Source organism: Natrix helvetica, assembly GCF_964273705.1.
Source record: "Natrix helvetica genome assembly, chromosome: 5".
NCBI classification, from domain to species: Eukaryota; Metazoa; Chordata; class Lepidosauria; order Squamata; family Natricidae; genus Natrix; species Natrix helvetica.
The window spans coordinates 35,986,510-36,009,129 of record NC_138551.1 but is presented as its reverse complement, the minus strand read 5'-3'; the positions used below and the strand labels follow the sequence as shown (position 1 = coordinate 36,009,129).

Sequence of the window (22,620 nt, the reverse complement as noted above, 5' to 3'; positions counted from 1 at the left end):
GCAGTTCAATGAATAACACAGTTGTTATGTGAATCTGGCTTAACTCATTGAGTTTGCCCCTTGGAAGCTGTCTGGCAAGGACACAAATGGCAATGACATTGTGGGACATTGCAACTGTGATAAAATACCGGTTTGCCAAGCGCTCAAATTTTTATCATGTGATTGTAGTGAAGATGCATTGGTTGTAAGTGTGAAGACTGACCATAAGTCCTAGCACTTTCTTTTCAGTACATTTGTAACTTTGAATGGTGATTACACAAATAATTATAAGTTGGGGACTACCTGTATTCCAAATTGCCTATAGAACTTATGAAGTCTATTTTTAAGTAAACATGCTAAAGTTTTCTTGGCCATTGTTTTATTGATGGTCCTACCTTGTTGAAGCATTTTTGATTATCATATTTCAGATGCTTGGGATAGATATACATTTGGTTTTTATATATTTTATAAGCCTGAGAATATTTTGTAGATTCTTGAACAAATTCTTCCACTTCTACTGTTGGTTGATAGTCCTTGATATTATTGAAGGGCTTGTTTGGTATAAAAGATGATGTTACAGAGTCTAGAGAAAAAATAAAACCAAAGAAAAATCAATTCACTACTTAAAATATTGTCTTTTTAAAAAAAGACTGCAATCTGGCAAGTCTATGAATGCACTAGGGCTTCTATCTTTTACGGATCCTTTTTCAACAATAGTTATTTACTATTGAAGTAATAGTTACTTCAAACAATGATCAGCCAATTAAAGGATATTTTTTTTAAAAAACATAAGAATGACATATGGATATCACCAGGTATCTGTCAGCAGAATACAGGAGGATAAATGTCTTCTTTTCCCTGTTGCCATATGTATAATTTTCCTATTGTTCCAAATAACCATTGGGAATAGATTTTGCAGGTGTATACCATGACTGAATAAGGAAGGAAGATGGCCATTGAAATTCACCACTCTCTATTCTGTTTATTACATGCAATCCTCCAGTGGAGGTATCCAATAATATATGATGCTTATTTAAGCCACAAAGTTTCTATCACATATATTTATGTGGAATTGAAAGTTGAAATGGAAAAATCTGATTAACAGTATAAATTATTTTCTACTTTTAGAAAATAGTAATTCTATAAGCTAATTATTTTAGCTTATATTTAAGAAATTTAGAAAAGTATTTCTAAAAATAGTGACCCAATTCTAGAAATATATGACAAAATACATATAAAACATGATCATTCACAGAGCACATTTTGCAGTAGAAAATATGGTCTTTCTAACCACCTTTCATTAGCAAATCCCATTATGCATTATATATTTTATGCATAGTACCATGATTTCAACTGATGCCCTATTAACAAGGTAAAATCTATATGTCTCTTGATCTCCTGCCTAAATTCTGCTCTTGAACACAGCAACCACAAAAATCAATTTAAAGCACATAAATGATAAAGGATTAAATCTTAAAACAACAGCAAAAATTGCACTGTTTTCTTGGATGGTTTATGCATTGTAGACTTTTTATAAAATGAGTTCATACTTGGATGCTCCAAAGGTAGCCAATCAACAGCAATTTCTAAACTTCCAGGGATAATCTGAATTTTATTAATTTTCTCAGTTCTGCAAACATAAACATAATAATGTTTACATTATTGATATCAAGGTAAAGTGAATGCTGTAAGTAATGAATTAAAAACAATAGATTATTTATTTTAATATTTCTATTAGCTCAATAGAATTAGCTCTATAAAATAGATGAACATCCTGTATAACAGCATAAAAACATAAGCAGTTACAAAATAAAAAATGAAGTAAATTCATGACAGCAGTGGAAAATGTATAAACGCGTTAAAATGATGGGTTTAAAATCGAGACATTATAAAAGTCTGATTTAGGAAACCAAGCAAATTAAAGTCATATCAAAACCTTCTCAGGTGAATTCTTCCTCATGTCCCACAAGGCCTTTACCACCAAGTGCATGGGGAGAAGATCACAGAAGCTTGTTTGTTTAATTCAGAAAGTTTATTATATATACAATATGTCCAAATATAGTAAAAACTGGTATCCTAAAAAATGAAATACAGATAGTCCTCATTTAATGACCATTCAAAGTTACAATGGCACTGAAAAAAGTGACTTATCACCATTGTTCATTGCAGCATCTTCATGGCCATGTGACCAAAATCCAGATGCTTGGCAACTGCATGTATTTATGACTGTTGCAGTGTCCCGGGGACATTTCCACCAAAGTCAATGGGGAAGCCAGATTCATTTAGCAACCGTATTACACAAAACAACTGCAGTGATTCACTTAACAACTGTGGCAAAATAAATCATAAAATGAAGCAAAATTCACTTAGGAACAGTCTTGATTAGCAGTGGAAATTTTGGGCGTAATTGTGGTCATAAGTCAAGGTCTACCTATATAATTAAAATTAAAAAAAATTATCTATTTTACCAAGTGAGGATCAAAATGGTTAGAAGCTCCCTGTTGGGTATACTCACAAAAAAGTTGGGATTAGAATTGGTGCCTGCTAAACAAAAGGTTTATGTACTCATGTTATTGAAAATAAATGGCTGAGCAGAGGAACGGATATTCTGCCTATATAAGACAAATATCTTTTCTTCATAGAGTCACACATTGTGCCAAAAGTGCAAATGGGATCAATAAATAAAACATGGTTTGCTATTGACTTACAGGCTTTAATTCTTGCTTAGTCTCATATCTGAATTATCTCTATGTCTGACCTAAGCCTTTTACCAATTCATAGATATGAAAATAAGACCAATTTAAAAAGGGAAAACACACTAAATGCCAGTCAAATAAACTATTGTTTATTAATGTTTTACACCAAACAAACAATGAAAGCAAACAACAGTATGGTTGAGTTACACTGAATTATCTTTTTGGAGTCAGAGAAATTCTGCTGCACACTAGCATTTAGAATTATTCCATAGAACTACCTATAGGAAACATTTGTCTAGAATTTAAACAAATTATGATTTAACAAATCTTGCTTCTTTGAGTTTTTATAAATCACTAAGCAAGTATATGAAAAGGATGTATTGTTCAAGGAGGAAGAATCTTAAACAAAACAGCTGTTGTATAACAGAAAACAGAAGCTGCAATTAGGACATTTCCACACTGTTGCTTTTTTCACTAACCAAACTCATAGACACAATTTGAACAGAATCTGTGGTTGTCTCACTTTTGTCAGCTTGAAATGCTGACAATGAGAAATGAAAAATAGCTGCCCATTCCTAAACTGCTGCAGGAGAAGAGTTTGGGGGCAGTGTTTCCCTTCATTAAAAAAAATGGAGCTAATATATTTCACTTTGCTGTGGTTTCAGCTATACCACAGTTGAGCACGAAATGTAATAGCTCCGTCTCTAACAACTTGTTGGATGAAGAAGTCCTAAACGGCCTTCAAAGAAGGTCCAAATCCTTGTGTAGAAGCACCTTGGTTAATAAAATCTAGCAATTTTCCAGTAAATTATTCTGCATCTCTATTATTCTCTCTTTTCTTTTCCTCGGGCAGCCATTATATTTGTTACTGTATGAAACACTTCTCCAGTTTTCTTGGATAAGTTTTCTGGAAGCTCAATTTGGCAGAGAAGTAACTAATGTGAAAACTGTTCCATTGTAAAAAGTTATTTTGGCATTGACACTTTTTGAGCAAACAAAGCTATTGATGAATAGTAGTTAGTACTACGTTGTAAGCTTAAGCCAAGGCCATCCTACCTTCTGTATTCACTTATAAGTTTAATTAAATCATCTGTTGAAATTTTGTTACTTTCTTGTCGGAACAAAGGTGAAAATCTGGAATCTCTGTCAATATTTCCCTGATTATCCTTAAATACAGGCCTGTCAAGAAGGAAAAAAAATACAGAAGATGATAATTAATTATCATGTAATCATTTCCAAAGCTTTGAGGTTTACAAAACCACTAAAAAACTAGCCAAGAGTTTTTACTAATTCCATAGTTTCTTAATTATCTATGTTCCGGAAATTAAATGAGGCAGTAATACCATATTATATGCATTAACATTGGTATTAACACCAATATGAAACACCATGAGAATGACATCAAAGTAAGCTTCCACAGACTTGTATTATTATTGGGTTTTGTTTAACTACTTCTGAACTACTTCATGAATTTTATAGTGATGGTAAAATTGTTTCCACAGTGTTCAACAATTGTCACATATTAAAACATAACAGTATTAAATCAAGAACCCCAGCCCTCATAGATGAGAATAGTTCTAAAGTTACTTGCATGCATAGTTACCTAGGAACCAGTCTCACTGAATCCAGTGGGATTTAATTAAAAACATTAGTGTGGATTAAAAAATTAGTTTTCATAAAAATGAATTTTTAGACACATTAATTCTTAACTTTGGATTTTATTCTTCATCTTTTATTTTAGCAGGGTACTCTATTACTGCAAACCAGGACAACCGTTGAACTGGAGGATATTATCTGCCATAAAGAACACTCTAATTTTGCAAATTGTTAAGATCTTTTGCAGACAGGGTTCTAAATCTTTTTGAATGAGAATAATAGAATGGAAAAGATATGTGGAAAATATTTTGTGGGAAAATCAATTTTCCATGTCCAAATCGTATTTGCAAATTCTGGCAGCTGTGGTAGGAATATGAGAATGGAAGACTGACTTGTCACAGTGTAATGCTAAGGCATGTTGTAATTATTGACTCTCAGAAAGTACACATGGCATCAGCCCCAAATTCAGGGTATATAAATGCGTATTGTAATAAAAAAGAAGACTTTCAGCTCCAAGTCTGGAAAATCAGGAATCTTAAAAGGATATGTAAAGATTGTTCTAAAAGTGTCCAATATAGGTTATTTCATTTGGTTTTCTCGTTTAAAAAACATTTAAAACAAGAGCAGTGTTTGATGTCAGAAATTAAACATTGGAAACAACATTCACAATCCAAGCTTTCTGCTTTTCATCAGTTAGGCCAAATTTTCTGAAGTAGGTTGTGTGTGTCTAATGCAAAAAATGTTTTTTAGATGATGGGATTTTTTTTAAAGAAAAACTCAATTTGTATACCTTTAATCCAGGATATATAACTCTGGGCAGCTTACATGTGTGTGTGTGTGGGTGGGGGGTATACAAACACACATACACACACACACACACACACACACACACTCACACACTTGAAAGCTGCCAAGAATTGCTTTGCCAAGTGAAATGGGCACTATATAAATTTAATCAACAAACAAATACAAATGTGAACAAGCTACTGCGATTCATTCAGTCCAAAATGTAGGAGTTATCCTGCTACCGTATCTGTCTTCGGGCACTTCATAGGCACCAGGAGTCAGGAAACATATTGGCTACTTACAAAAATGCTATTGGATATTAAATACAGTAACTGAACTATTGAAAGTAGTATTTAATATAGAGGTGAAGTAGCCCCCTGCAGGCATGAAGCCCCACCAATTTCATCTTGCTCCTCATTTCATGCATTCAACCATCCTGATCATATGAAATAAAGCCACATAAATATATACAGTTGTAAAATATATCTTTATGTTGTAGATTTCTTTTAGTCCTGACGTAGACCAAAGCAGACACAGAAGAAAGGAGGGAAAAGGTAAAAGAAGAGTTGTTGCCACTGCAATTACTACCATTGCGATCTCTTTTGATATTCCTAAATCAGTGGTCATCTGAACAGCAGCATCATGTGCTGGAAGTTGAGCAGTTGTTGACAGTAAAGACATACAGGAGGGCATTCGATTTCTTGGTACCATATGCAAAGTTTGCTTTGGAACCAAGAGAGGTCTAATTTTTACTTCTCTAGTTTGATAGGAATAGACAACTCAAGGCATGTTCAATAGTGAAGAACAAACCTGTTTCCCTAGTGTTTCCTATGTGACTTTGCTTAATTTGTGAGCCCAGATAAGACTAGTTAGGTGCTGTCATAGCTGTTATAATTTCTCACAAGATTGGATAATGCTGATGAATGGAGATTCCACAGTGTTAAGTTGCAATGTATGAAAACTATTATTTTACTGGTATATCCAAATATATCTCTTTCTTGTTGAGGAGACGCAACCTAGAAATAAGGAGAAATTGCCTGACAGTCAGAACAATTAATCAGTGGAATGACTTGCCTCCAAAAGCTGTGGGTGCTCCATTTAAAGAAGAACAATGAACAATGATTTGTCTGAAATAATATAGGGTTTCCTGAGCAGAGGATTAGACTAGACGACCTCCAAGTCCCCTGCCAACTCTGCTATCCTTTATGGTAAATACCAAAAACATAGAATGAAATCAAATATGATTTCCCTTAGTGAACAGAAAATACTGATAATCTCTCCTTTTTCTGTTAAAAACTATATCAATTCACAGATATCAAAACAGGGGATATTGTGCCTTGTATGAACCAATACATTTTATAATTTCTAGCCAGGCTCAAAACTGCTAATACTTGATAGATATTTGGTAATTACATACCGTACAGACCAAGCAAAGGGCATCCGATATTTTCCCAACTTGTGGCAGAATTGTTTGTTGGATTTTAATACTTTCAGGGCCCACTAGATAAAATCAAAGAAAAAGTTAAAGAAGGGTCACTTCAAACTCTATTCAGAATAATTTAACTTTGGACCATTGGTGACATTTTGGTGATGAAGCACTATAGTATCATCACTGGAAAGGATCGTCTAGGGCAGGGGTGTCCAAACTTAGTTTAGACTTATGGTCTAGGGCCATCTAGCCACTTTAAATGATGCCGAAAAACCAGAACTAGAGTAGCACAGAAGGTTGCCAGATAGTTTCAGCCTGATAATACTTCCTAATAGTTATCATTGAGAAATTTTTGAACAAGGGCAGACATATTTCATGATGAACTTGGATGTCTCACATATACCAGTTTTTTTCAAGTTTTAGAAAAGTCTTTTTTTATGAACACAATACTGAGTGCTTAAATTGCTGAGATGAAAGCAGAAGTGGCACATTTGCAACAAATGTTAAAGATTAGGAAGCAAATTTAAAATATAAAATGATTAACATAAGCAGAGGGAGAAGTAATAGGTTGCTTAAATCCCAATTAGATGTCATTTAAATACAGTTGTACATATATAATTAGTATAGCATTGAAAAGGACATAATATTCCTGAAGAAACCCACTGATGGAGAATCCAACTAGCCTCCCAGGGAATTGATTCTATTATTTACACTTCATTAAGAGGTTTTGTTTATCACAGAAAAAAGGGATATATTTATAATCTCAAATATTGCAGCTGCATAGGTAAAATCTCCTAGCTATCACATTTCTCCTACTACAGGTCAGATATTTACCTGTAATAGTATGTGGACATGGCCTTGAGAGAGCCCAGAGGCCGTGCCTAGGGAGTGGTCAGATAAGAGACAGCATAGTCTGCATATGAACAGTGGGCAGGGCAAGAGGCTCAGAAAAGATCCACCCTAATTTTTCTAGGCGCAAAGGAAACGTGGAAGAATTGTACTTTCACTTTTGTAGGATTCTGTTAATGTAGAATAAAGTAGGAGATAAACAATAAACTTTGTTTATTTGTTTATCTAACAATAAAGTAGAATTAGTTCATCTGGCCATGTCCCCTGTCTGGTCAATCTGTTAAGGCTTACATTAGCGCAGCTTACATTAGTTATTTTTGGAAGCACTTAACTTCCAGAAATGACTCTTTCATTGAGAATAAGAAGAGGCGCAAACAGATTGCATAAACAAACAGAAATGCTTCCTGCTCCTATAGATTGCCAATGTTGTCTCCAGAGATGACTTCTCTTGTCAATAGTTAATCTGACTCTTAGGATTTGAAAGCCATTTATGTTCCCAATTACATTACCTTGTTAGAGTCTGGGTTTCTTATATAAGGTTCTGCACTGGTAGCAATATTTCCCATGAGGACCTTTTCAATTTTTGCCACCAAAACAATTTCAGAATGAGGGTTACTAATGGAGAAAATTCCCTGAAAGGAGAAAAAAAGAATCAGTAAGTAGCAATCTAGATACAACAAACAAGTTATTTCACTTAAAGAATTATTCTGCAACATAAAAATGTCATCAACTCTAATTTGCCTTTATCTCCAAACTTCTGCCTTTTTCTGACAAAACATCCAACTCCTTCTAGAGTAATATGCTTCTACTGATGGTCAATACATATTTTATTCTATTTTTAGAGGGGGAAACATGGCTTAAAAGGGAGTTATAGGAGGAACCAATGGTGGGTTTCAAAATGTGCTACAGCCTGCAGCATCCTGAAAGAGTTTTGGTAAGCAACAAGGATTTTATCAGCTGTTTTGTTGACTGGATATATTTTATTAAGAAGTTGACAATATTAAGGAGTTTGAAACCTGTGGCTGAATGTTGCATAGAATATCAAATGGGCATTTGCTGATGGTATAGAAATCTCTAGTGTCCTTCTTCATGAAGCAGCAAATTTCTTTACTCTGACAAGTTTTACATAAGCAGCAAAAATCAGATAATGGATGATTATACACTAAGAGCCAAGAAGAGGCCTACTTGAAAAACCTGATGACAAACATAAGCTTTATAACCACCCCAATTACAGACTGTGGATAATTTTTATTTTTATTGCAGATAACAATAATTTCATATTTTGCCCCATGTCTTTATTTGGAAATATTGACCTTGTGTGGGGACAGACAACATTAAGAAAATTTGGGGAAAAAATGTTCTCCAATGTGGTGTCGTCTAGGATTACCATCATTCCATGTAGGAATGCTGGGATTTACAGTTCAAAAATAATCAGAAAATACTCATGGAAATGAAGAGTGCTTGTAGCTACCCACCTACTGCTTTGATATACCGTATTTTTTGGAGTATAAGGCACACTTTTTTCCCTAAAAGAGGCTGAAAATTTGGGTGTGTCTTATACTCCAAATGTAGGCCCACCTAGGCACCGGCCCCTATCCTTCGGCCTCCGTGCATCTTCTTCCTGGCTGCAGAGATTGCCATCGACAATGGCTTATGTTTTGGGGCTCTACGCATTGCGTTTTCAGCCTCCAAATGCTGGACGCGTGGTGCCCAAAATGGCTACCCAGAACACCTGCTGTCTTCCCTTACTCCTTTCCCGCTTTACCTGCTTTAGTCATTGGGGCTCCCTCCGAGGATCATCCGTGCTTTTGAAGCTGTTTTTCAGCCCAAACACAAGCTAAGCGATCTTCCATTCTTTTGCCTGCTTTTCTAATTGCTGCTCCCTCTGACAATTAACTGTGCTTTAGAAGCACAGCCACCACCATCCCCAACCTCAAAACCAGTGAGCAATCTAATGTGCTGAAGCTTATGTCCCATTATCCCCAACCTCAAAACTAGTGAGCGAACTAATGTGCTGAAGCTGACCAAGCTAAGGCTAGCCAGATGATACCTGGTAGGCAGAATCCCCCCCCCCCTATTTTCCTCCCCCAAAACTAAGTTGCGTCTTCTACTCTGGTGCGTCTTACACTCCAAAAATTACAGTTATTCAAATAACCATGGCATACAATTTTCTTTACTGATGACTTTCAGTTGATGTTCATAAAGCAGATGGATGTGAATGAAACAGTTTTGTTACCTGTTTGGGATGCTTCAGCCACTCCTCTGGAAATCCTTTAACCTGAGGTTCTTCATCATTGTTGCCAGATGTTTCAACGGTTCCATTTTCTGATGAGGATGATATCATATGTCTAACAATAGTATGATTCAGGTCCACATGGAAATCAGCAGAGAGCTTTCGGTTATCCCTTAAGTCAAAAAGAGCCACACTCACAAAAAAGGGCTCAATCTGTAAACAAAAATATTTATTTATTTGGCCAGTCATCTCACAAATATGATTCTGGGTGGCTAGTAATGTATTCAAATCACATGATTAATAAGATAACAACAACATTAAATAATGTTTATAAAAAGTAATCAAAAATGAAATAAAAACTGAAATATATCTCAAATACGTATACCGAGTTTAATAAGTTTCCTAAGCTGTGAATTCAACAGGTCTTTCAATAAATCATTAGAATACTATGTATAATTGTATGCTACTTTAAGATGCTGAAATGTCAGAGTAAAACATTCAGGTAGCATATAGCCCCCTTTCTCTTTCATAAACAAAGAAGGTTCCAATTGGGAGATTATGCTTAACAACCTAAGAACATGTTAATTTGTTCAAACTATGGAAACAGATATGAACTTTGAAGACAAGTACAAGTTAGCCATCATTTTGATCTTATTTAATTTACTGACTTGCTCTTAAATTAATAGGCCATGTTCCTAATTTGGAAACAGATTTAAACAATTTTCCTTATTTAATTCATATAAATGCATAGGAGACTATATACATAGAGGAAATAGTTGTTCACATCTTGTCTTACTAAATTGAATCATGATCATACAAGCTAGTACTGGTATATTTATCTTCCATTAGATACTTTAATATTGCCTGATACATCATATGCTTTGAAGTTAAGAAAAAGCTATTATCTCTTTTTGAACTTTCTCAACACACCATCCTGGTCTATATCCCACTCATTTATGTACTTTCTCCACTCTCATTCTAGAATTATTTTCTGTCCATTTATTTATTTCCTAGAAAAGCTAGTCTTTAAAATATAGTTGCTGCTATCTGGCAATGAATGAAATCAATACATTTGCAGACAGCAATGGAAGCTAAATTGTTCACAATTTAAGCAGTTCCATCCATTATATTTTCTTTTAAATATAATATTGACAAGTGACATATTTGGAAGCAATACTCTGATTTTCCCCATTTTTTATCTGCATTATTTACAACAAACAATCCATTTCTCCAACAGATATCAGGGTTTTTGTCATTTTAGTATAAAAATCCAGAAATTATTCTGTGGAAAAATAGGCTGTTATTATATATCATTTATGGCGAACCATTTTCGACTTAGGTGCCAAAAGCACACTCATGCACATTATTGTGCGCACTCTCACGTCCCCCCCCCCCTGATAATTTAATCCCCCGGCTGACCCACGCATCCATGTACTGCTTTCTTAGAGCCTGGGGAGGGCAAAAATGGCCTCCCCCACCTCCCCAGAGGCCCTCCAGAGGCCAGAAATGGCCCATTTTCTGACTTCCAATGGGCCTGGTAGGTCCATTTTTTTGCCCTCCCCAGGCTCCAGAGGCTTTCAAGCAGCCAGGATAGGACGAAAAATGGCCCAAGACGCAAATCAGAAGTTCAGGAACGGACATTGGTTGCCCGTTGGGCCGTTTTTCTCCCTCCGGAGGCTTCTATATTGGAATACTTTGACTTTTTGTTATTCATGCCAAGGTCCCTTAGCAGAAAGAAGCTGGAGAAGCTTTTTGGATGAGAACTGAAACATCATCGAAGAAAAACCAGAAAGTCCATTTGCCTCTTGAAAAAGGGCCTTCGGGAAATCTGAAAGCTCAGTTTACCAGAAAAACACAGAGGAACATAAAGTCCCTGTAGATCAGAGAAAATGACCACTGTGGTTGTCAAAATCCTTTTGTAAAGTTCACGTAGAGAAGTTCCCCTATTCCTCCAAACAACTGATATTTAAAGCACGCTGTGTCTCACTGGACAAGCATAGACTTCTGCAACATGCTTCAAACTTACGTTGGTAACTGGATCATTTTCATTATCAGAAACACAAGCTTGAAGATTCAGACTAAGGGATTTGCATGTTATCATGATCTGCTTTGTCTCTTTCTCCTCAAAAGGTTTGAGCAATCGATCCATTTCTGTAAACTCCTTTCTTTGAGTGTTCAAGCTCTAGAATTGGACATTGAGATAATTAGCTCTCTGAAATCAATATACAAAGCATCTTACAAAGGTAGAAGAAGATAGGCTATTTTGGAATACAGGTGTATGATCAGTCAAGAGTATATCTCTATCCTTGGAATCTAGCCTTACAGAACAACTCAAAGTACAAATATATGCAATAAAAGCAGTTAAAATTACATGGATGGTAATTAACTCATTATGCTACTTGCTTTTATTCCATCTCTCTTGGAAATTAAAAGGAACACTTTACTTACAGCAATGTCAGGATCTAAAGAGAAAAGGTTTAGCCGATCTACATTCCGAGATTCTTGAACACTTTTTTCTGTTTCTGTGAGGTACTGCAAAGATAAGAATTCTTTGATATACAATCACTGTGATAGGTAAATGGATGACAGGTGGACAGATGACAGATAATATAGATAAGTTAGATTATATAGATAGACAGATAATTACGTACATACATACATGTATATATACTATATGCATATGTACACTGTACATGATTTTGAGTCAGAGCTGATTCTTGGAAACTGCCTAAATAAATTATTTAGTTTTCTTGGCAAGCTGTTCAGATGTGCTTTTCAGATGTGCTTTGCCATAGCTCTCTAGGACTGACAGAAAGTGATTGGCAAACCAATCACCCAACCAATTTTGTGTCTCAGGTGGGACTAGAACTCAAGATATCCTGGTTTCTTGTCTGATGTCTTAACTACTATACCAAACTGGCTTTGTAATCATTGGCTTAGTTCAAATGATCAAATGTCATTTTTAATTCTAACATTTTCACCCTAAAATGTGATGGTTTGTAAAAGCACCATGATAGTTGCCTTTTTTGTGACATACAGTAGTATGCTTTTAAACACTAGTAACGTGAATTTTATTTTCAGGTTTTCATGTGGCAAAACAATATTTATAATATACAAAGCTTTTTCATCCTGTAACAACAATAATTTCTTACTTTAGCAATATCTGGATGCAAATTATTCTCTGAAGGATCATTTTCCTCTTCAGTGCGGTCATAATTCATGCAAATGTCTTCAGAATCTTAAATACATACACACATTCAAAAGAAGAAAGATTATTTGCTTCCAAATAATTTAATGATGAACTAAAGTGTATGCTTATCTAAATCATGTATTTTCTGTTCTGCAATTATAGCATGACTTTGCAGAAAAAAGGACAATTCTTAAATAGGTAGAGATGTACGTTAAAAGCTCCCAATCATAATACAAACCATTTTAGTAAACCTATTTTATAAAAATCAATGAACGTAGTACTGTGATTCACATAAACCTCTTGACAAATAAATTTCTTTGTGGCAATCAAAGGATCGAACAAGAGAAGTAATTTTTTGTAAAGTATGACTCATATGAAAGACATGAATTTGTTCCATTGTGTCTTACAGATACATTTTGAATCATAGAAAAAGCTTATTACGTATATTATTTCAAATCTTTAGAGTATGAATAATCTTTTAAGATTATTTATTCGAGGCTAGACCTGCTCCGCCTGCAGGAGACCCCCCTCTCGCAGGCATGGCCCTTGACGCTTGTAAGGGCCCGCCTTGATGACGGGTTTATAGACCCCGAGAGGTGGAAGAAACGGAAGCTTAGGGGGTTTTTAAATAAATGTTTTTTATCCTTTTTAGGGGGTTCCAGGGAGGGTTTTAGGGTGGGGGGAGGGGGGAATCTGTCCAGGAGGGGGGCCAGTGCCAGGCGAACAGGTGAGTCTAGGAGGGAAGTGAGTGTGGTGGAGGGGGGGAGGGGAAAGAACATTCCAATAGAGGGTTGTCTTATTACATCGGTCGCGGGGAGGAGGGGATGCGAGGACAGGAGAAGACCACAACGTTGGTTGGGAGACTGTGGTTGTTGGTTACACCCAGTCGTTTGTACCAACCCCCGCAATCTAGGTGGTCAGGAACTACAGAGCCAGGGCCTGAGGCTGATGCTCTGCAATGCAAGGTCCGTGACTAACAAGGCCCCCCTCATTAATGAGTTGATCTCAGAGGGGGAGCTGGACCTTGCAGGGATAACGGAGACCTGGTTGGGCCACGAGGGTGGTTTACCCCTCGTGAAAATGTGCCCACCGGGTTTCTGTGCATTCCATCAGCCTCGGGCCCTGGGTAAGGGTGGTGGGGTGGCGGTAGTTATACGGGAATGTCTAGAGCCGAGGGAGTTCACTGTACCTCAGATACCCGGATGTGAGTCCCTTGGCCCAGGGAGGCAGTGGGGCTTGCTGATTGTATACTTGGCTCCTCGCTATGGTTCAGCAGCCTTGCCCGAGCTCCTCGAGCTGATCTCAGAGACGGCAGTTGAGACCCCCAAGCTTGTGGTTATGGGGGATTTCAACTTGCCGTCAACGGGGGAAGCATCCGAGGTAGCTCGGGAGTTCATGGCTTCCATGACAGCCATGGACCTGACCCAATTAATTCAGGGCCCCACACACGAAGATGGCCACATTCTGGACCTTGTTTTCGTATCTGAACAGTGGATGAGTGATCTGGGAAGAGGGGATGTAACCATTACTCCCCTGTCATGGTCAGACCACTCATGTCTCCGGCTGGACTTCCCTGGCGCTACCCCCCACCGCGAGGAGGCGGAACCAAACTGTCCAAGTTGGTACCGCCCCAGGCGCCTGATGGAACCGGATAGGTTCCAGACGGAGCTTGGGCCATTCCCTGTAGCCCTGACCCGCTCTCGCTCCGAGAACCTAGTGGTCGCCTGGAATAGGGCGGCCGCTGGGGCCCTGGACCGAGTTGCGCCTTTGTGGCCTCTCCTGCGGTGACGACACACCCGGGCTCCTTGGTTTACCGAGGACCTGAGGGTGATGAAGCGCCATAGGAGACCCCTAGAGGGCAGGTGGAGGTCCTCACGCTCCGAATCTGACCGAACACAGGTACGAGCCTATTCACGGACTTACCTTGTGGCATTAAGTGTGGCCAAACGCAGACATTGCGGCACTCTTATTGCGTCCGCCGATAACCGCCCTGCCGCCCTGTTTCTGGTGACCCGCTCTCTCTTATCACAGAGGACGCGGGAAGCCCCTTTACAGGGCAGAGCAGAGGAGTTTGGGGAATATCTGCAGGACAAAATCGCTCAGATCCGGAGAGGATGGGCCCCCTTCAGTGAACCAGAGGAGCCGCCAACAGTGAGTCTTGTGAGACCATTCTGGGAGGAGTTTGATTCTGTTGCCCCCGAGGATTTGGATAGGTTGCGTGGACGGCTGCGACCGACCACATGTTTAATGGACCCGTGTCCCTCCTGGTTGGTACTGGCATCCTGGGAAGTGACACGAGGCTGGCTACTGGGCTTGGTGAACGCCTCTTTGAGCGAGGGGTCCTTACCTGCCGCCTTGAAAGAGGCGGTGGTGAGGCCCTTACTCAAGAGGCCTTCCCTTGACCCGATGGAGCTAGCTAATTATCGTCCAGTCTCCAACCTTCCCTTTTTGGTGAAGGTTGTAGAGAATGTGGTGGCACAGCAGTTTCCACGACACCTTGAGGAATCCGAATATCTAGACCCACGCCAGTCCGGCTTCCGGCCCGGACACAGCACGGAGACGGCCTTGGTCGCGTTGGTCGATGATCTCTGGAGGGCCAGAGATAGGCGTTGTTCCTCTATCCTGGTCCTATTAGATCTCTCGGCGGCTTTTGATACCATCGACCATGGTATCCTATTGCGCCGGCTGGGGGGATGGGAGTTGGAGGCACCGTTCTGCGGTGGTTCGGCTCCTACCTCTCTGACCGGACGCAATGTGTGTTGGCAGGGGGGCAGAGGTCGACCCTGAGGCCACTCACTTGTGGGGTTGACCTCAGGGGTCAGTCCTCTCGCCCCTTCTGTTCAATGCATATGTGAAGCCGCTGGGGGAGATCATCCGTGGTTTGGGGGTGGAGTATCATCTGTACGCTGATGATATGCAGCTGTACATTTCCACCGCAGACCACCCCAACGAGACTGTCGAGGTGATGACCCGGTGTTTGGAAGCCGTCGGGTCTGGATGGGGGACAACAGACTCAAGCTCAACCCCTCCAAGACTGAGTGGCTGTGGCTACCGGCACCCCGGTTCAGTCAGTTGATTCTATCACTGACCATAGGAGGCGAGCAATTGCCCCCTGTGGAATGGGCGCGCAATTTGGGCGTCCTCCTAGATGCCCGGCTGTCAATGGATGACCATGTGGCAGCCGTGGCAAGGGGGGCGTTCCACCAGGTTTGCCTGGTGCGCCAATTGCGCCCCCTACTGGACCGGGATGCCCTATGCACGGTCACTCATGCACTGGTGACGTCTCGGCTGGACTACTGCAATGCCCTCTACATGGGGCTTCCCTTGGGACGCGCTCGAAGACTGCAGCTAGTCCAGAACGCAGTCGCGCGGGCTATTATGGGGAGTACTAGGTACTCCCACGTAACACCGCTCCTGCGCGAGCTGCACTGGCTGCCTGTGGTCTTTCGGGTGCGTTTCAAGGTGTTAATTACTATCTTTAAAGCGTCCATGGCTCAGGACCTAGGTACTTACGGGATCGCATCCTACCACACACTTCCCTGCGACCGATTCGCTCTCACAGGGAAAGACTCCTCCGGGTGCCGTCCACTAAGCAATGCCAACGGGCGGCGCCTAGGAGTAGAACCTTCTCTGTGATGGGCCCAACCCTCTGGAATGACCTCCCCCCCGATATCAGAACCACCACCGACTTCCGCTCCTTTCGACAAAAACTGAAGACTCACCTGTTCCGTTTAGCCGGCCTGGCCCATTTATAGTTTTATTCTACCTCCTGGCAGATATTTTAATTGGGTATTTTTAGGGTTATTTAAATATTGCTTTTAACTACTTTGCTTCAGATATGTACAGTTTCTTATTGCCTCCTCTTTTGTGTTTGTATTTTCCATTTATTGATGTGTTTTTATCTGACTCTACACCGCCCCGAGTCCCTTTGGGGAGAGGGGGCGGTATAAAAATCTAAATAAAAGTAAAGTAAAGTAAACTGTGTGATTTCCTGAAATAATATGTGTAATAAAAGAAAGTTAAAATAAAATACATTCAAGAATAGCTGGCACAATGGGCATCTTTGCAGCTCAAAATAAAAATATTTAACACTACACATTGATCTGCTATGGGATTCAAAAGGCCTGGAGATTTAAATGCATAATGCTTTAAGTTTCAAGTTTAAATTCTTAATTTGGATTCGTAATGATTAAAAAAAAATCTACTTACCAAACCTCACATCACTGATGTCAGCACTTTTCCTCTCTTGAATAGACCCTTCTGGATTTATCTGAAGGATTTTGTTGAGAGTAAAAATCCATTCATCCATATCTTGCTCATTTTCAGCTGCCAGCACAAAGTATGTCAAGTCATTCATTTTCAGCTCAAAGGCATGTTTCCGAAGCCTATTATTCTATTGGTTCAAGAAAAGAAGGAAAGAGAGAGAGAGAGGGGGGGGGGAGAAAGAGAGAAAGAATTGTTACAGCAATAAAATGTTGCAAATTTCACGTTAAATGATTAAATACTTCCATCACTTGTGTTATTTAGAATAATCCTCATTGAAATAAGAGTAAATATTTTCTTTAACTGTTATGCATCTTACAAATAGGAAGACTTCTGATGGAAAAAAAATACCCTTTAACACAGAGACATGAATTCAACTGTGTGTTTTCCAAAGCCTTGTACAAACAGGATTGGAACTTTATTCAATCGCACTAATAAGGTTGCAAATGTTTTGATGATGGTATATAAAGGATGTTTAAACATACTAACCTTATATTTGTATGTGCACTATTGTTTTATTTTATCTTTTCCCCACACTACCCATACTATTTATAAGGTCACAGTTCATCTAATTTTTCCTAGACATGTCCTTTCTATGGATCATAAGTCTCTATCTTATCATATTTGTTGATATTAAAAAAAAACAGCCAAGAGTCTGTTAGCTCCCTATTGGATGAAGTAGTATTTCTTAATCTTGGCAACTTTTAGATGTGTGGACTTCAACTTCCAAAACAGTGGTAGGAGTTGACGTCGACACAACTTAAAGTTGTCAACGTTGAAAACATTGTGATAAAGCAATCACACACTTTTGGTAGCTGCTTGCCTTCTCCATCTTAAAATTTACTTGGAAGACTGAGATGATGAACTTTCCATCATCTGCAGACCTGGTTGTGCCATTAGAAATAATCCATCTGGTGGTGATGGTGATGTGTTTGTAGGTGGGGTTTGTAGCCCTAGATTTCTGGAGTTTATGGTGAGATTCCTCTGTGGGGCTCAGGTCAAATTAAAGAGTCTGTGTAGCATCAAAGTGACTTATTCATGCATACTAATTTATAGTAATCATATTTATAAATATGATTCATTTAGGCACACCAGAATATCTTCATATTCATACAAATATATACAAACGTAATGCCTTGTGAATGGAACATTTTTTTTTGTTTCCTAATTTTATTAGTTTTGTTTGTGTGAAGGTTAGATAGGCTATGAACCGAATACATAAATAATGTTCTCAGAGAAATTAATCACTCCATTCTGGTAAATGGAACATGAAGATTATTTGATTTCAGCAATCTCTTCTTACCTATTCTCGAGTTTACTTCAGATGTGCTTCAGAAACAAAAGTTGTTTGGAGGAAATGTTGTGGTGCAGGTGTTATAGTGGAAATGGGAGAACACAGAAAGCCCTCTTCCTCTCTATTTCACAATTAGATGACTTCTATTGTCATGGGAAGTTTAGTATGATACCATTTAGTATTTATCACATAAGCAGCAGCACGTGAGTGTGTATATGTGTTTCCTGCATACACACCGATACACACAAACCAGTGGTGGGTTCCTAATTTTCTTACTACTGGTTTGGGTGCGCTCCCACTTGCGCTCGCACGCAACACTTCTGCACATGCACAGAAGCTTCTACGCATATGCAGAAGTGTCCGGGGCAGTGTGCGGAGCCTCCTGCTGCCACCACTACCGGTTCACCTGATCCGGGCTGAACCAGCAGCAACCTACCTCTGACACACATATATCTAAGTTAAAAGTATTTACTGTGGTGTGTATGTGTATGTATATGCCTAAATACCATAATTTAGGCATACACAGACACATGCATATTTCATTCCCAAATGTCTTATTTTTGGAAACATTCAATATAGTGATCCCATCACTATGTAATGATCCAAAAAGTCAGAGTCATATTATCCAAATAAGTTAATCAAAGAGTTATTCTGATTAGTGTATTGCTAAATGGAAGTTACCAAAGGGAAAGAACTGTAGTATCTGAAATTGTTCCCACTCTTGCTTAGATTGGCTGAAGACACAAATGAATTCATATTCATTAGTTTTAGGCATACCAAGCTGTATTCAGAGGAGTGCTAAAATAACTTCATTTAGTCAAGTTACAGAAGAAAATAGAAAACAAATACTGAAACATGCTAGCAAAGCAACATGTGCTACTATTTTAAATAGAAACATAGAAACAATGATGACTGTTGATATTATAATGCCTTAATTAATTGGTTTGCTGATTTCACTGGATCCCTTATAACCATTTTCTTTACAGCCCTTGTTATCTTATGCAAATATTTTTTCCAAGTAAAAGCTCCAAAGAAAGAGCTCCCTTTAAATCTGTGCTCAGATTATTTCCCTTCATCTCGTGTTATTCAGAAGAAACAAGAAAACATCTTTGTCTATGTTACTTTCTTTAAGGTTAAAAAAAAATCTTTCAGGAATTCAAATACTATTCGAGATTCACATACACACAGGCATGCTTAAAAGCCAGACATCCTAATTTTTGCTGCATTAAATGCAATGTAACTAGAAAGATCCTCAAAGCAATTAAGCAGAAGGCAGGAAATCTATGCCTCCATCCGGAAAAAAGTTAATTAATTAGAACTGCTAATCCGCTATCTTTTAATGCAGGTCTAAGGAATTTTTTTGGCAGCTTGGTATCATTTGCTATTTTTAATGCCAGAGGCAACACAGGGTGAGAAAATTAATGACAGTGTGTCATCATAAAAGTAAATCAGATATTTTCGTCATAGATATTTAATTACTGTAATTTTTTTATATTCAAAATTTATTTAAGGACGTAGCACACTTTCTTATTTTATGTTTCCACTGGAAACCAGTAAGATTTTTTTTTTGAAGTATGCTTCATGGGAAAAGTTGATGAATAAGATGTTCAGGGACATTATTTTATCTACAGTTACTGAACCGCCCATGCTTGGCTGAAGACAAGTAAGAAAAGACACAATTACACTTGTATACCATTGTTGACTCTAGAATTCAACCTTATTTATTTATTATTTATTTATTTTATTAATTCAATTTATAGGCCGCTCCCTCTCCACGAAGGGACTCGGGGCGGCGTACAATTCAATATACAAAACAAATGACGGGGAGGAGGTATATACAAAAACATTTTACAATACATAAATAAATAATCATAAGTTAAAACAACACAGTAAGATTAAAACAATTAAAATACCCGAACAGTCAGAATTAATTTAAAATTTAAAATTGTCCAGGGGGATTAGAGAATGTAGTTATAATTCAAGCCAGGCCGGCTAGTTGGAACAGGTGGGTCTTGAGTTTTGTGCGGAAGGAGCGGAGATCGGTAGTTGTCCTAATGTCAGGGGGGAGGTCATTCCAGAGGGCTGGGCCATCACAGAGAAGGCCCTACCCCTCGGCGCTGCCCTCTGGCATTGCTTAGTGGACGGCACCTGGAGGAGTCCCTCTCTGTGAGAGCGGATTGGTTGCAGGGATGTATGGGGCAGGATACGATCCCGCAAGTAACTAGGTGAACCTGGCATTCACATGAGCTAGCAGTGTGCTGCAGCTGCCAAAAATGCTAATGCAGGCCTAGGCTGCATCAACAGAGGGATGGTATCAAGATCACGTGAAGTGTTAGTATCACTTTATACTGCACTGGCATAAGACCACACTTAGAATGCTGCATCCAGTTTTTGGTCATAACAATAGAAAAAAGAAGTTGAGACTCTAGAAAGAATGCAAAGAACAACAAAGATAATTAGGGAGCTGGAGGCTAAACTGTACGATGAATGGTTGGGGAAACTGAGAATGTCTAAAGAAAAGGACTATGGGTGAAGTGAGAGCGACCTTCAAGATTTGGGAGGTTATTGCAGAGAGGAGAGTGGGGTCAACCTATTCTCCAAACTTTTTTATTCGTATTCTGTCAATAGCAGCTCTGTCGGGTATGTTCAGCTTGGAGAGAGAAAGAGCTCTAATTTAAGAAGCTTTCTGGGGGAAAATGTGGCAATACTCAGAAATATGTCATTGTGCCTGATGACAAACATTGACTATTAAATGTTGAAGGAGGTCAGAGATGCCAGATGGTGTGCATCTCTTCATATCCTTTTAATCTTTCAGAGTTCTCCATAAAAATTATTGTAGTCGTTGAGCTTTTCTCTGAACATTGTGAAAGCAACATATAAACATTTTTAAAAGACAATTTTAAAATTAATCCAGTGCATGTATGCTTATGGTGCAAATGTGCATATGTGTCCTTTTACAGCTGCATTCCTTATTTCTATAGTTTTGTTCAGAAGTTTATATTCTCTCTCTCTCTCTCTCCCTCTCTCTCCCTCCCCCCCTCTCTCTCTCTCTCTCACACACACACACACACACACACAATGTTGAATATAATCTTGGTGAGAAAAACCTGCAGGGGATGCCTTTGATGTTTTGTTCCAGGGCCTGAAGCCTTTGGAGTCTGGATTGGGTGAACAGGCTGAAGCTGAATCCCAAAAAGAGTTGTTGTTTTTCCATCAAGGTACTCTTGACAATTACAGGGTTCTTGAAGGATTGGCACTGTGTCTGAAAAGTCCTTGATTTAAAGCTCCCAGATTCCCAACTACTGCTTCAAGGGCAGGCAGTGGCTTTGTTAAGAGACGACACATATTTGAAACATTATTGGCAGGTTCAATAGTATGGTTTGCACCTGCTTTCTATTACACAGAACTGTCAAATGTTTGCTAAAAAATTGCTTTCAATGTAACATGTTGGAAAGTCCCATGTAAAACAATTCAAGTAAGACAGCTGCTTAAACACTTGATAAATATTTTCAGCTGCTGCCAGCTGAAGAGAGCAGCTGGATCCTATGTATTTCTTCCCCTAAACTGATCTAACAGTACAGCAAAGGAAAGGAAAACTGAACCACCAGAGTTTCTCACAAACAGTTCCAAAACTGGTAGATTGCAACATATTTATCTACTCTATCCTCTTTGTACATTTGAAGAATGAAGGTGCAGCCCAACTTTGAAAAGAATTCATAAATGTATTTATGTTGTACACTGCCCTGAGTCCTTTGGGAGAAGGGCGGCATATAAGTCCAATAAAACCAAACCAAACCAAAATGTCTGGTCTCTGAAAATTTCCAAATTTGTCAGAAATTGCAAGAATTCCACATTATTTTTAAAATTTTGGGAGCAAAGTGTTCTATTAAGTGGGAAAGCATTGACTTTGTGCAATTTGGTTTCTGTCCGTCTTTCATATTTCCAATTCAATTTCAACTTCTGTTATAAGTTTCAGTGGGTTAAAATAAATGATACAAATGAAGAAGAAAAGCTACTAGGGCAAAATCATGGATGGGGAGGAGGGAATGATCTTCCTGCAAAGCAATAGGTAGCATTTGCATTGCTGAATGAATATGGGAGGAGCTTCCTGGAGCAATGGCGGTCTGCCTGAGAGCTCCTTAGATCCACGAGCTCTTTTAAGGGAACAGGGGTGCTGCCGGCCCCCTTTTTACATCATGGGGGCCAGGTGTCCAATAAACAGCCACCCTGGGTCTTTTTATGACCCAAGGGGGTCTCCCAGGGTGGCTTGAAGACCTGGAAATAGCTCGGAGAGTGGACCGGTGA

At 38.9% G+C, this 22,620-nt stretch overlaps 1 protein-coding gene across 7 annotated transcripts in view; it reads right to left on the bottom strand.

The window, feature by feature from the left end:
- DOCK10 (dedicator of cytokinesis 10) overlaps positions 1 to 22,620 on the bottom strand; it is a gene marked incomplete at its 5' end in the record, with an annotated part of 144,329 nt that overhangs the window by 59,190 nt on the left and 62,519 nt on the right. For all 7 annotated transcript variants that reach the window (XM_081956362.1, XM_081956364.1, XM_081956368.1 and 4 more), the window contains 10 exons: positions 375 to 562; positions 1,530 to 1,609; positions 3,732 to 3,854; positions 6,475 to 6,557; positions 7,845 to 7,967; positions 9,572 to 9,781; positions 11,595 to 11,750; positions 12,017 to 12,100; positions 12,721 to 12,806; positions 16,968 to 17,151. In XM_081956362.1, the coding sequence (XP_081812488.1) occupies positions 375 to 562; positions 1,530 to 1,609; positions 3,732 to 3,854; positions 6,475 to 6,557; positions 7,845 to 7,967; positions 9,572 to 9,781; positions 11,595 to 11,750; positions 12,017 to 12,100; positions 12,721 to 12,806; positions 16,968 to 17,151 (1,317 nt within the window). The remainder of the gene's footprint in view (positions 1 to 374; positions 563 to 1,529; positions 1,610 to 3,731; positions 3,855 to 6,474; positions 6,558 to 7,844; positions 7,968 to 9,571; positions 9,782 to 11,594; positions 11,751 to 12,016; positions 12,101 to 12,720; positions 12,807 to 16,967; positions 17,152 to 22,620) is intronic.